The 13635-nt window shown below is 43.3% G+C and overlaps 1 protein-coding gene across 1 annotated transcript in view; it reads left to right on the plus strand.

The window, feature by feature from the left end:
- Positions 1-7720: 7720 nt before the first annotated feature.
- Positions 7721-13635, plus strand: part of CRYBG1 (crystallin beta-gamma domain containing 1) — a 396888-nt gene continuing 390973 nt past the window's right edge. The window contains exon 1 of the mRNA XM_088460440.1: positions 7721-8546. Within this exon, the coding sequence (XP_088316566.1) occupies positions 8239-8546 (308 nt within the window). The 5' untranslated portion in view covers positions 7721-8238. The remainder of the gene's footprint in view (positions 8547-13635) is intronic.

Consider the following 13635-nt stretch of genomic DNA (forward strand, 5'->3'; position numbering starts at 1 on the left):
TATCATTATTCATTTCAACACGATTCTCTCAGTCAGCCTGGAGGATTCTTGTTTCCCTGCAATGCTGATAGCAACAGGGACTCCCCACCCAGGGCCGGCTCCAGGAGTCTGAGCACCCTGTGCCAGCCTGGTACATAGCGCCCTGTAATCGTGCGCGGCGCAACCGAAATTGGGGGCATGGCCTTATTTCCATAGGCCATGCCCCCTACGTGATGTTATTTGGAGGCGTGCCCGCATGATGCGCCTCCAAATAACATCAGGCTGGGGGTAAAGCCCAGCCCTCCGTCACTGGCTGGGCTTCCCCCAGCCCTCTGCCGTTAGTGAATGGATGCGCGCGGCATCCATTCACACTCCGTGGGTCCAGCTCCACCTCACAGCTGCGGCAGTGGGGGTCCCCAACCTCCCGATTTGACCACCCGCAGGCCACTTCGGCCCACGGGTGGAACAGCGAGACAGTACTGTCCCACTGAAATCGGGATGTTTGGGAGGGGTGCGCCCTCTATGGGTGGCGCCCCTGTGCGACCGCACTGGTCGAACACCCCTAGAGGCGGTCCTGTGCCCACCAGTAGATTGAACAGTAGAAACGTGTCTCGAAATCTTTCTTGAGTCAATATTCGGTTCTTGTTACCTCTATACTCTGTGTCTGATGCATTTGCATGACACAGAAAAGTATAAATATCAGAACCTGACACCGTTTAGTTTGTTTTAAATTTGTTGCAAATAAATAGAATTGTATCTAATTTGTATCCAAGCAATTTGTTCCTATTTAGCACTGTGCTAGAAAGCTAAGATATTTGCTATATGTAGAGTGAGGATATTTTACATACATTTGTTAATGTGCTGCACTTGAACTATAGGCATTTGTTTATAAACCTATTTCCAAGAGGAAAGATATCAATTTATGCTTGTTGTTGTTTTCCTGTGTTTACATACCGAGGGATACTAATCCATTTTAGGTCAAATATGTTCATACATGAGATGTATTTGATGAAACTGAATTAGGAGGTACTTTGAGTGGAGTAATATACTTGTTTTATATATATTTAAAAAAAAAACAATTATATACCCCAATTTTTGAAACCTTGAGACTATTCTAAGGGGTAGTATCCATTAAAAATTAAATTTTAAAGTTGTAATCATTACATTGATGAAATTACTTTATTTAAGTGTGCCCCAAAAAGCTATTTTTTTTTCTTTATCTTTGTTTTCTTGCAAAGAAAAAAAGACCTATGTACAGTACATAAGGTAAAAGACTCCTAATAAAGTTAACAGCATTGTTAGTTGTTGTAATATCAGCATGACAAGTGGGAAATACCTCTCTGATGAGAATCTATTCTCAAGTGATTTAGTTAACAAGCCAGTACAAGCTCTGACAACTATTTTTGCCCATGCTTAAAGAAAAGAGAAAGATAATAAGATAATATTCATACTTTTGCACGGTACTGCCTATAGGGCAATACATTATTAAATTATCCATTACTGATAAAAAATAACACAACACATTATTTTCAAAATGCTTAAAGAGACACAGAAAATTATATTTTCCAACCACAGTTCCATTAGCAAGACAGTTTCCTAATGGTGCTGAGTATTTTATTGTCACTGTAGCTGTGGTATGGAGTGTGCTTCTGCAAAACGTGAAAACTTGTGTGAAATGGAATACACACAGTGCTGGTGATAGTGAGGCTAGAATAAAATAACTCAATATTTACACGATTCAAAAAGTGTTTTGATTTAATCAGTTAACATCATTTAAACATAAATATATAAAATATTTATTAAAATAATAAAATATAGGAAGATCAACTAATACATCTACAGCCCCAATAATCTGTGATCCATCTGTGAATCGTGGAAATTCAACATGTAAAAATTCCCTGACTCACCGGTCCAATCATTTTTGGGTCGGGATCAGGGAAATCGAGATTGTCCAACTTGTTGAATTCCCCAGACCCCGCGTCCTCAGAACAGGGAAATGGGGCAAACCTTCTCAGATGTAAGGGCCTCATAACACTTTGATTTTAGAAACAATCCCTCATTCTTGTGCCCATTCTTTTTTTGGTGAATACTGTACTTTAAGATGAATGATTGAGACCTATTTTTTAAAGGTCTAATGCAGAGTTGGTCATAGGTAATAGCGTATTTACACCAATATGCAGATCTCGAGATGCGTTACAGTCAGCAACAGTAACATATGTGTCTAGTTTATTCCAGTCACACATCACAGACATGTCCCACTTGCACCCATGTTGTAAACCATTTATTTATATAAAACAGCTGCGCTTGTTCTTATAGGCATTAATTAAACTACTAAAATCTCTCTAATACAGCAAACACAACACCCAAGGGTATATGTAATAAGGTGCAATTTCTGCGAACCAGCACAATATTGGTGATTAATAAGGGGTAGGTTTACCAAACCTTGGAGAGAGATACAGTTCTATCCAATCAGCTCCTAATTGTCTTTAAATGTTAATAAAATTAACATTTAAACAGAATACAGACTATTTTCCCATAGCTTCAATCCATTTTGTGAAAAATTTCATTTTCGAAATCAGCATACAAAATACCTTTGGATTTCGCCAGAGAATTGCAGACAATTGTCAAAATCATGTTGATGGGTGTCAGCGGTGTGGGATGGAGGTCAGTCCACACGAAGAATAGCTTAACCAGGGATTGGTTTATTAACCAGGTAGAACGCATGGAGCAAGAGAACTCAGGGTTAATGCAGTACAATGCAGGAACATACATTATGAACAGATTCAGCCAGAAGTGGGTTAATGCAGGTGGCGTATGTACTGTGGCTCCTGTTTATTATCAGTCAGTGATAAAAAATGATTACAAAATCTGTTATTACTGCAATTTATCAATAACATCTTACAAAGACAGCTGAGTGATACACTGCAGCCCTTGGTAAGGCATTCATTCTGTGGTACTAAAGTTTGTCTAATATCGTATGAACTGTTTGCATGGTTTCTAGACATTGAAGCAATGTGCTACAGCAAAGCTTATATAGGGGGATATACCGCTATAAGTGTCTCTTTCATTTATTTTATATTGTATCGAGGAGTTTATATTTTATTATCAGATGAGGGTAATATCATTGCTACAATGCTAGTACCCTGCCTACACCCTTGAGGACATTACTCAAATATGATCAAAGGATTTTTTGGATGGTGGCTACATTATTACCATTCATTTTGATAACATTGTCACGCAGTGGATGTTACATTACACCATGTAAATCCCTGGGGATGTCTGTTACTCTCACCCTCATCTGATAATAAAATATAAACCCCACAATACAATATAAATATATGAAAGAGACACTTATAGCGGCATTCCTGCACACAGAAATTTTTCATTACAATTTCTGTCTTTAATCACACTTCTTAGTATTATTAGGCTGTCATTTTAATTAACATTTTTTCAATATATGTAATAAAAGTTATATTTTATTAATTTCTCTCTCTGAGCACCACAGTATACAAATCCTAGTCTTTGAATTTCTTTGCCCATTAGAAGCTGGCCCTGCTGCCTGATGCTGTAAATAGAGGTAGGAAAGTGTGTGTGCGCACTGTCTCCCCCCTATCCCTCTCTATGGGCGGCATGTGCTAAAGGGGAAAATTTAGTAAAACCCACAAAAATGCAGGTTTTGGGTGTTTTACCGCATTCCCCATATGTACAAAGCACCGGAATGCATCAATGGGTAACACCATCTTCAGGCGTTACCCCATAGAAGCCTATGGGCTTCTTATCGGGATGCTCCCCCTTGGGATTGATCCGATCAGATCCCTCCCATCACCCCCCGCGGCCGACACCAGAGTGTCATCTGGGTGTTAAACCCAGAAGCCCCTCTATCCGAAGCCATCGAATAGCACAGCTCTTCTCATTAGAGCTGTCCTCTGCGATATTCTAAGTTGCTTACTGTGGTATGTACCTGAAGACAGAAGGATGTACCACATCTCGAATGTGATGCTCATGTCTCACTCCCTCCCTCCCCTCTCTCTGTCTCCCCCCTCTCTCTCTTTAAACTCAAAATCCTGTCATGTCCACTATGCTGCCGGGAGTCGGTTCCCAGCAGTGCTGTGGACATGAAATAGTATGCTGCAACCTTGCCGGTCAGTGCAGAGCCCGGAAACTAGGTAAGGGGCATAGTAGTCGCTGCATAGGGCCGTGGCAATTTTATTGATGGGGCCCCCACAACTTAGTTGCCCTAGGGCCCCCACAAGCCTTAATCTGTGTGCTGTACTGGCCATTTGGGGACAGAGTGGCGGCAGCAAACAGGCAGTATTGCAGAACACAGGGGCCTCATCCCTGTTTTTTGGTCATGCTAAAGGCAGTGGTTGCGTTCTTGGGTGCAGCGTCACTGGCTTCAGCAGCATGAATTCACCTTTCATCCAGTAACCAGAGGTTTACTCAGATGACCAATGTCCTCTTCATTCAGTTTATCTAGGGGTATAAGAACTAGAGTGCAGGTTTTTAGACGTGAAGATGTTGTCCATAGCAACCAATCAGATTCTACTTAACATTTATATATCACCTTCTAGAAGATAATAGCTAGAATCTAAATGGATGCTGTTCGAACATCTCCACTTCTTAGTCTGACAAAATTGTGTAAAGTATACCCTCGTGATGGCTGTCAATTAACTTTTTTCCCATTAAAGAGTGCTGGAAAGCATTCGAATCTTCAGTGTAGAGTAGCTGTATGCTTTTACATGTATATGTATATGAATTATTAATTGCTTTCTACAATATTTATCACTAAGGGTGTGGCATGATACGTAGATAAGAACATTGCAGACAGTGTTTTTGTCTACACCATAATCCCGGCACCACGATGTTCACCTGGTTAAAATGCTAATAAAAAGATTTTAATGCTGTTGGCAGTATACAGTAAATATGCTGTTAAAATTATTTTAATTTTGTTGGCAGTATACAGTAAATATGTACACAGTTAGGCTGCTGACCGTTAAAATGCTTTAATTAGCATTTTAACATGGGCGGCATCTGCTGGGATTATGGTACTGACAAAAACATTGTCTGCAATATTCTTGTTGACGTAATGACCCCATACCATCAACACAACTAAAACACTTTAATGATGTATAATTTGGAATCACCATTAGGGGGCATTTGAACCTATGTGTTATTTTGTGTTGTTCTAACACAGAGTGCAACCTCAACTGTGGTATTGTGAAAAATTATTGCTGATAGTTCTGGCATAACCTTGTACTTTGAGAACCCAAAAATTGTAATGTAAAAGTCTCTCTTATTATTATTTTACCGATGGCGGGCAAAACTTGCTGCAGATCACAAAAATGTGTGGTGATCTTGCCAGATGGTAGTCAAAAGTGAGAGATTTGCTTCGTCATTAACTCCAATACAGAAAGGCGAAAACCTCAATAGGATAAGACCACAATAGTCGGGTACTGTTAAAGGGATGTTCTTTCTTAAGGAAAATAATTTGGAAGGAATTAATGTAGGGACAGTCACAGGAATTGCTCATATCGCCTATTCTTTATACCCCTTTCAGGGCCGGTTCTATGGTTACGCATGGCACGCGGCCGCGTAAGGCGCCACATAGTGAAGGGCGCCGTGGCCGCGACCTTGCAGATTTCAGAGGTTTACAGCGGTGCAGACTGTGTCTCTGTGACACAGCTGCACCGCGTGTGTAGCGCTGACCGGACGGAGTTCGGTAAGCGCTACACAGTGCCAAACACACAGCCGCCGGTGCCGGCAGCTGTGTGTTTGTTTCAGCAGCTGATGAGAGTCTGTCAGACTCTCATCGGCTGCTGCTGCTGCTCCCACTGCGGGAGCCATCTTCCGGCTCCCGCAGTGGGTAATGGGAGAGACTTCATGACATCATGAAGTCTCTCCCATAATGCAAAGCGGCCCTGGAGACTGGTCGGGAGTAGCTGATAGCGGCGGCGGGAGCAGGAGCGATGGGGGTTCAGGTAAGTGTTTTTTTTTTTTATTACGTGTGTCTCTACTGGGGGGGGCTGCAAGGGGTGATTAGTACTGGGGGCACTTGAAGGGGGGATTACTACTGGGGGTACTTGAAGGGGGGATTACTACTGGGGGTACTTGAAGGGAGGATTACTACTGGGGGCACTTAAAGGGGGGATTACTACTGGGGGTACTTGAAGGGAGGATTACTACTGGGGGCACTTGAAGGGGGGATTATTACTGTGGGTACTTGAAGGGAGGCTTACTACTGGGGCACTTAAAGGGAGGATTACTACTGGGGGTACTTGAAGGGAGGATTACTACTGGGGCACTTGAAGGGGGGATTACTACTGGGGGTACTTGAAGGGGGGATTACTACTGGGGTACTTGAAGGGAGTATTACTACTGGGGGCACTTAAAGGGGGGATTACTTCTGGGGGTACTTGAAGGGAGGATTACTACTGGGGGCACTTGAAGGGGGGATTACTAATGGGGGCACTTGAAGGGATTACTACTGGTGGCACTAAAAGGGATGATTACTACTGGGGGCACTTGAAGGGAGGATTACTACTGGGGCACTTGAAGGGAGGATTACTAATGGGGGCACTAGAAGGGAGGATTACTACTGGGGGCACTTGAAGGGAGAATTACTACTGGTGGCACTAGAAGGGAGGATTACTACTGGGGCATTTGAAGGGAGGATTACTACTGGGGGCACTTGAAGGGAGGATTACTACTGGGGGCACTAGAATAGGGGATTACTACTGGGGGTACTTGAAAGGAGTATTACTACTGGGGGGAACCTCCACTGGGGGCACAACAATGGGGGGACTACTACAAGGGGGGACTACTAGGGGCACTACAAGAGGGGGGATTATTACTAGGGGCACTACAAGGGGGGACCACTACTGGGGCACTGCATGGGGGGGACTACTACTGGGGGCACTATATAAGCTTACTAATGGGGTACAAGAGGCACTGCACAGGGGGGACCACTACCGCGGGCACTGCATAGGGGGGGCGCTAAAAAACCTACTCGCTTACCAAAGAATTTGGGCTAGGGCCGGCCCTGACCCCTTTCACACTAATTATTGCCCCCCCCCCATTTTTTTAAGTAGGGACATAAGATAGTGCACCTGAAAAACGGCCATGGCCTCATGGGGAAGGGCCAGGGAAGAGATAGGGGAAGCCAGGAGATGCTGGGGATAAAAGCAGAGGAAGCTACAAGTGAGACTGATGATAAACTGGGAAATTGACAGGCCCACACAGTGCCCCATACCGTGCTGTGCCCTGTGCCAAGTCACAGGTTGCACTACCCTAGTTACGGCCCTGGGTAACGGCAAAGGAAATTTTCGCCCTGGACTTTTTTTGGGACCCATTGCTGGAGGAGTCGTGACCAAGCATCTTATTCTATAGTAATACAACATGCTGAGTATAGCGTACACCTATGGGGGGCATTGCTACGCCTCCTCGGGGCCTCAGCTGTGGTGCGGTGTAATCCATGTTACTAGTAGTGATGTGATCATGTGATAAGTAACGAGCAATTCAGCCTAGGCTGCGCATTTGCTTAATGTTATTATATTATAGCATGACGGTAAGCCAGCTCATTATCCTCACGTATTAGCATATTTCTGACAGTTTTTATAGTGGTCCAGCAGTAGCAGCTGCAGAACTGGTTAGTGGACACCAGTGGCATGCTCATACACCTCTCCTCCTGCCCCCAGGGGGCTCCTCCTTCTCCCCGCACAGCAGCTGGTCACACAGGCTTTGTCTCCTCGCTGACTGACTTATGTACATAACGCACCAGCATAGTAGTACCGGGTTCATGACAAGTGTGACAGCCGGCAGTCGGATACACGGGAGCGAGACCAGAACTTCTCTGTACTCTTATTATCATCATCATCATCATTAAACAGACCTGGAAGCTTGTGTAAAGTACGGGCACACAGCGCTTCCCAGTGACACCGCATGTACTATGTGAGCATCGGCAGGCACATGCCAGCCTTACTGCAGTCTACAGTACCTGCTGCCTTTCATACCCTGATCCTGTTCAGGCACATAGAAGAGCATGTGTGAGTGATCCGCACACAGGGGCAGTGCCTCACTGCCATAGCGACCTTCCCATGTTACTGGGCTGCTACCTTTAAAACTCCCCGAAATATTTCATGTTCCTGCTGACAAAACTCCCAACTTTAACTGTGCTCATACTTCTGGAAGTGAGAGTCGCTGCCATTAGCACGATCTGCCTACCAGGTCACACACAGTACGCTGCTGCTGCTGCAGGTCACTATGGAGAGGGAGAAGAAGACCAGCAGTTTCCGGAAGCTGGGAAGGTTCTTCAAGAGCCGACCTGCCGACCAAGTTAAAGGAGACATTGAGGGGATGCAAAGTGCAAACCAGCCCGGGGGTCAACAGCCCGGGCCCGGAGATAGACCCTTGTCCAGTGAGCAGCCTGCACCCGGGGAGCAGCCTGCACAGGGCACCTTTATATCAGAAAGCAAAAAGAAACCACTTGGCAGCTGGAGACATAAAAGGAAAAGTTGGGCTTCTGTGTCATCCCCTCCCTCATCCCCCGGCCGCTCTGACTCCAGCGACAGGTAAGTGCCCCGGCCTTGTATGGCAGCAACCCCTGTGAGTGTCTATTCTGAGCACCTGGTGGTGTGACTGCATTGCTGGTGTCTGCTCAGGCAGCTCATTGTGTTCTGCGCTTCCCCTCAGGCACTGTGAGCTCCTTACATACTGTGTCAGTGCACTGCTCATTCATTTTACCCACTTTCTGCATTTTCTAGAACATTTTTCATTTTTCACCAATGATACATAAACAGCAACACTGACGCAGCTTGGTCCTTCTGTAATGTCTTGTCGCCTGTCACGCCCATGGCTTTTACTTTTGATTTATACCTTTAGCTCTGATAGTTCAATGGGTTAATAGAACAGCTCCGTCACATGAGAGCCCCAATATAGAATGTACTGCTATAGTAATGAGCAATGACACTTGATTCCAATTCCAGCCCTCAATTCAGTTGACAACTATTGCCCCCACCATGATTATAAGGATATCCACATGTGGTTGAATAAAAATGACTGAAGCATTAAGTCAACCACAGATATCCTCAAATCCTGGACTGTTAGGAAAGGCACTCTTGAGGTCACACAGTCTGTGTTGATAAATACAGTGCTGGGGTGGATTTAATTTAGTATCCATAACATTTCCAAACATCTACTGAATGTCTGTTGAGGTGCAGTTTGAGTTATGTGCATATTCAATCAGCCGTGGTAAAGTCTTTGTTTACCATTACTTCACTTAACATGGTGATCACGCAGTAATTTCGATTACTGCATGTATGTGCACTCAGAGCCGTAACTAGACGTTTTGGTGCCCTGTGCCAGATAGAGCATTGCCCCCCCCCCCATTTTTTAAATAGGGACATAAGATAATGCACCTGAAAAAGGGCCATGGCCTCATGGGGAATGGCCAGGGAAGAGATAGGGGGGCCAGGAGATGCTGGGGATAAAAGAAGAGGAAGCTACAAGTGAGAATTATAATAAACAGGAAAATTGACAGGCATAAACAGCGCCCCCTGCCCTGCGGTGCCCTGTGCCATGGCACTGGTCACACTACCCTAGTTACGGCCCTGTATGCACTCTTCCACTTAATGCACATTTGAGGGGTCTATGTAATAAGCCTTGGAGAGAGATAAAGTACCAACCAATCAGCTCCTGTCATGTTTTAAAACAACCTGTAAAGTGACAGGAGCTGATTGGTTGGTACTTTATCTTCATCCACTGTATCTCTCTCCAAAGCTTAGTACATAGATCCTGGCTGTCTTGTGGTAAATCTGGCTGTTAATACCTACTTTCAGTGTGGAGATAAATGGGGACATCAGTATAGAGGTCTATTAGTGACGCTGGGCTGCAGGCTTATATGCTTTGATCAAATCATGACAAAATCCCCTTGGTTTTATTTGCTGCACACACATAGATTTGCAGTATATTATTGTTAGTGCCGATAGCAAAAGTTTTTCTGTTTTGTATACATTTATGGCATTAATATTGCCATGCTGTTGGTACCATGTATGATATGGGTAAAACCGAGTGCGGGAATATTTCTTTTCTGTTAAGGTCTATTAGTGGCCAAAAGCAAAATATTTGGAGTTCTTAAAAGGTGTCAAATGGCTGATTTTGGCATTTTTTAATAACAGCGGAAAAATAACAGTAATTAAGTGTTTTATGGTCTAGATACATTTGGGGTGCATAAAAATGCCTGTAGGTTAATGTTTGTGTCATTTTAGGCCACTTTTAAAAAATGGTTAATACACCTGCAAGCTTCAAAACACAACATCTCAATGCACCTGTCCAATATCTTTTAACCCATTCTGTATTTTGCAGAATATGAGCCCTAAAAATTACATGTCATTATTGGTCAAACTAAGCTCATTAAAAACTATTAAGTACCTAATTAATCATTATGGGGGTGTCCCAGGGGCTACTGCACCATTACACCATCTTTACCTTAAAATAGGGGTTTTCTACAGATTTTCACCCACCTCAGGGTCTGCAAAGAAAAAAAGTGTTAAATCCTATGGAAAGTTAACATGGGTTAACTTGCGTGGCTAATTGACTAGCAAATCTTTTGTGCCCTGCTGCGTTAAATTGAATTTACACGCGTTATACTGTGTAAATGGGCTATCACGGCTGATTGAATTCCCCCTTAATGTAAGGTTGTTGTGTGTTTGGGGTCAAGGCATCAAATTGTAATTTCTACGTACAGTAGTTCCCATGCTTGATCAGTCAGTGATTATGTCTCGTCTGTAATGAGACAAGTCCTCCCACTTAACATTGTGCCACCTTGGTAGAAAGGGGTGTTATAGCGTAGACTTTGTTTGGTAAAGGCAGCGACGACCAGAGTACAAATAGTGTTGGGTTCAGAAGTGAAAGTAGTTTTACTGGCAGTGAAGGCTTGCCTACAGTGGCAGAAAGAGTTAAGCATCAGCTCTGGTGCCCACAGATGATTATGGCTACAATGTTGGCACACCATTAATTTAGAAGTAATACTGCTCAGCTATCCTCTTTAATTGCTATGCCAATAAAAGTTTTTTTAATGTAAACAGTAGATGTGTCATTCACAGCTACGTGTTTTCTATATAAACAAAGGTTATTTACATACAGCACATCCATTATGTAGATTGTTTAAAAAATATTGCAATGCATCTTGATCATTCTCTACTTTCAATTATAAGTGATTTATTCAGCTATACGAAAAAAACGTTTGTGTATAGTGTATATAGATTTACGTATATTTTTATAAAGTATACAAGCACATGAACAGTTTTGCAAAAATAGCGGGATTAAGGACTGAGAAAAAAAAACAAACGTGTCAAAAATATTCTGGTCAATATTGACACTGATGCTGAATGGATCCTTAATAGACCACACAAATAACTTCCTATGTGATTCAAAAGTGATTAAACATGTTGGCTAAGCACTGACTGTTTGAAACTTGTCAAATTTGTTCTAATTGCTGTACTAGTGTTTTTACTCTGTATTTGTTTTTGTTTAAACTTGTCTTTATATACATAGCAGTGACGTAACTGTCATGACAGGAGGCCAGTGGGAATTTTCTGCCATTTACTCTGCTGTTACTTCTAGATATTGTCCAGTGAATTGTCTTTAAATAGGTCAATTTTACTTTATTTGCTAGAGTGGGTTTACATATTTTCAGTATAATTATCTGTACAGTTATTAATCTTTATAATCCAGGAGTGCAACTGCAGTTAATTGGGATAGCTTAAAAAGTACATATATTTTCAAAGGCAAGCTTTTTGTGTATCACTCTGCATATTTGGTTTTATTTGGACAGATACCCAACATAGATCAGGAATAAGAATATAGCCTATAACTGTGTCTATCATCGTTAGTACTTATGTTATAATAAAAATAAATATACGTGGACTTCTCAGAAGCAGTGTAATATTGGATTATGTGCTTCAATCCATTTTTAAAGTGATGACATAATTCCTTTGTACTGCCAAGCTGACATCACCTTATAGTGGAAATTGAGTAATTGAAGTCTTTAAAAATTTGACCTTCAAACAGTGTTGTCTTTCCAGCACTTCTGTTTTTGTGCTAAATATGATAACATACTATTTATACCGCTTTTATACTTAAATTCCAGGTCTGACCCGGAGGTTGGTACAGGAGGCCTGATTCAGAGCCGCTCGTAAGCGGCCGCTCGTTCGCTCCAAGCGATGTTCGCACATCTGCGCATGCGTATGGGTTGTAATGCGCATGCGCCAACCAGTCAGTGCGGTCGGAAATCGTGTGCTCGCAAAATAGCGAATGCCTGCTATTTTGAGTGACAGGATGAGGCGTTTGTGGGTGGTAACAGGGGAAGGTGCTTGAAAATGGGGAGTGGAGATCCGAACGCAGGCGTGCCAAACGGTCAAAACGGGCGTTTTAAGGGTGTGCATAATTAACAAAGCAGAGTCATCGACCATGTCACTTGGTTGTCTTTTAGCCTGAATTGCTCGCATGATTGCGGTAGGAAAATGCTACCACAAGAATAGCGAACAGTTCATACGCCTTTCGATGTACTCGATTAATCAAATAAATAGCGGAGATGACGTATGATGCGAGCGGCTAGGGGGTGTCTTTACAAAATAGCGAGCACATGTTTCGGACGCTCGTTCAGACATAGAGGCGTCAACAGACCGCAAAGAGCGAGCGCTCAATTTAAATAGCAAGCCCCTTTTTCTGAACGAGCGTCCGCAAAAGCGTCCGGCTCTGAATCAGGCCCAGGGTTCCAATTCAGATCAGACCTGGAACATCCGGCGTTGAAGTGGACGCTTGGAGATTACGTCATCTCCAAGCGCCACTAAAGCCAGCCAATCTGCAGGAATGTGGCACGATCCGGGTCATCGTGACCCGGATCGCGCCGTTTACACTGCAGGGTTTCACGGGTCGTTCCCGTGTTAAACCCTGCAAATTACCTGGGCTGGATTGCTGGGTCACTCGACCCGGGAATCCAACCCTGTTCCCTTTTACAGAAGCAACCCGGGTTAACCCTGCAGTGACCCGGGTTTCAGCTCTGGTGTAAAGGGGTATTAGTGACATGGTTAAGTGGTTAAATATAAAGAATCAACCAAACACAAATCCTATTTCACTGGACACTAAGGGGTCTATGTACTAATAATTGTGCCAGTGCCGCGATTATTATGTATCCAACTCGCCAGGAATATTTAAATTTTTAATGAAAATATCCTCGCTGTGTACCAAGGGGAACTCGCAGGGACAGCGGTTGCATTTAGTAGAAGTCTGTCACAGAAGTGAGAGATTTCTCCGGGGGGAAGCTGACACTGCGCATGCGCACAGTGTTAGCTTCCGGAGCCGGCTGGGGGCTGCTGGAGAGAGATCAAAAGATCTCTCGCCTCCCTATGGAGCCCCCTTAGGCTTACAGTAGTTTACATCATCTGAAGCGTTGCTTTCTGGAGTTTAGTACATAGGGGACAGATCGTAGTCCCCATTGATAATAATGGGGACTGCGATCTGAAGTGCTAATTAGCACTTTGCCGGAGATTTCTGTGAAATTTTCTGCATTATGCTATTAGTACATAGCAACAATACATAAAATTATGCAGAAACTGTAGTTTCTGCAAATTTTATGTAAAGATCAGCTTGATATATAGG

This window comes from Taudactylus pleione, unplaced genomic scaffold, assembly GCF_031769625.1.
Source record: "Taudactylus pleione unplaced genomic scaffold, aTauple2 ptg000046l, whole genome shotgun sequence".
Lineage (NCBI taxonomy): Eukaryota > Metazoa > Chordata > Amphibia > Anura > Myobatrachidae > Taudactylus > Taudactylus pleione.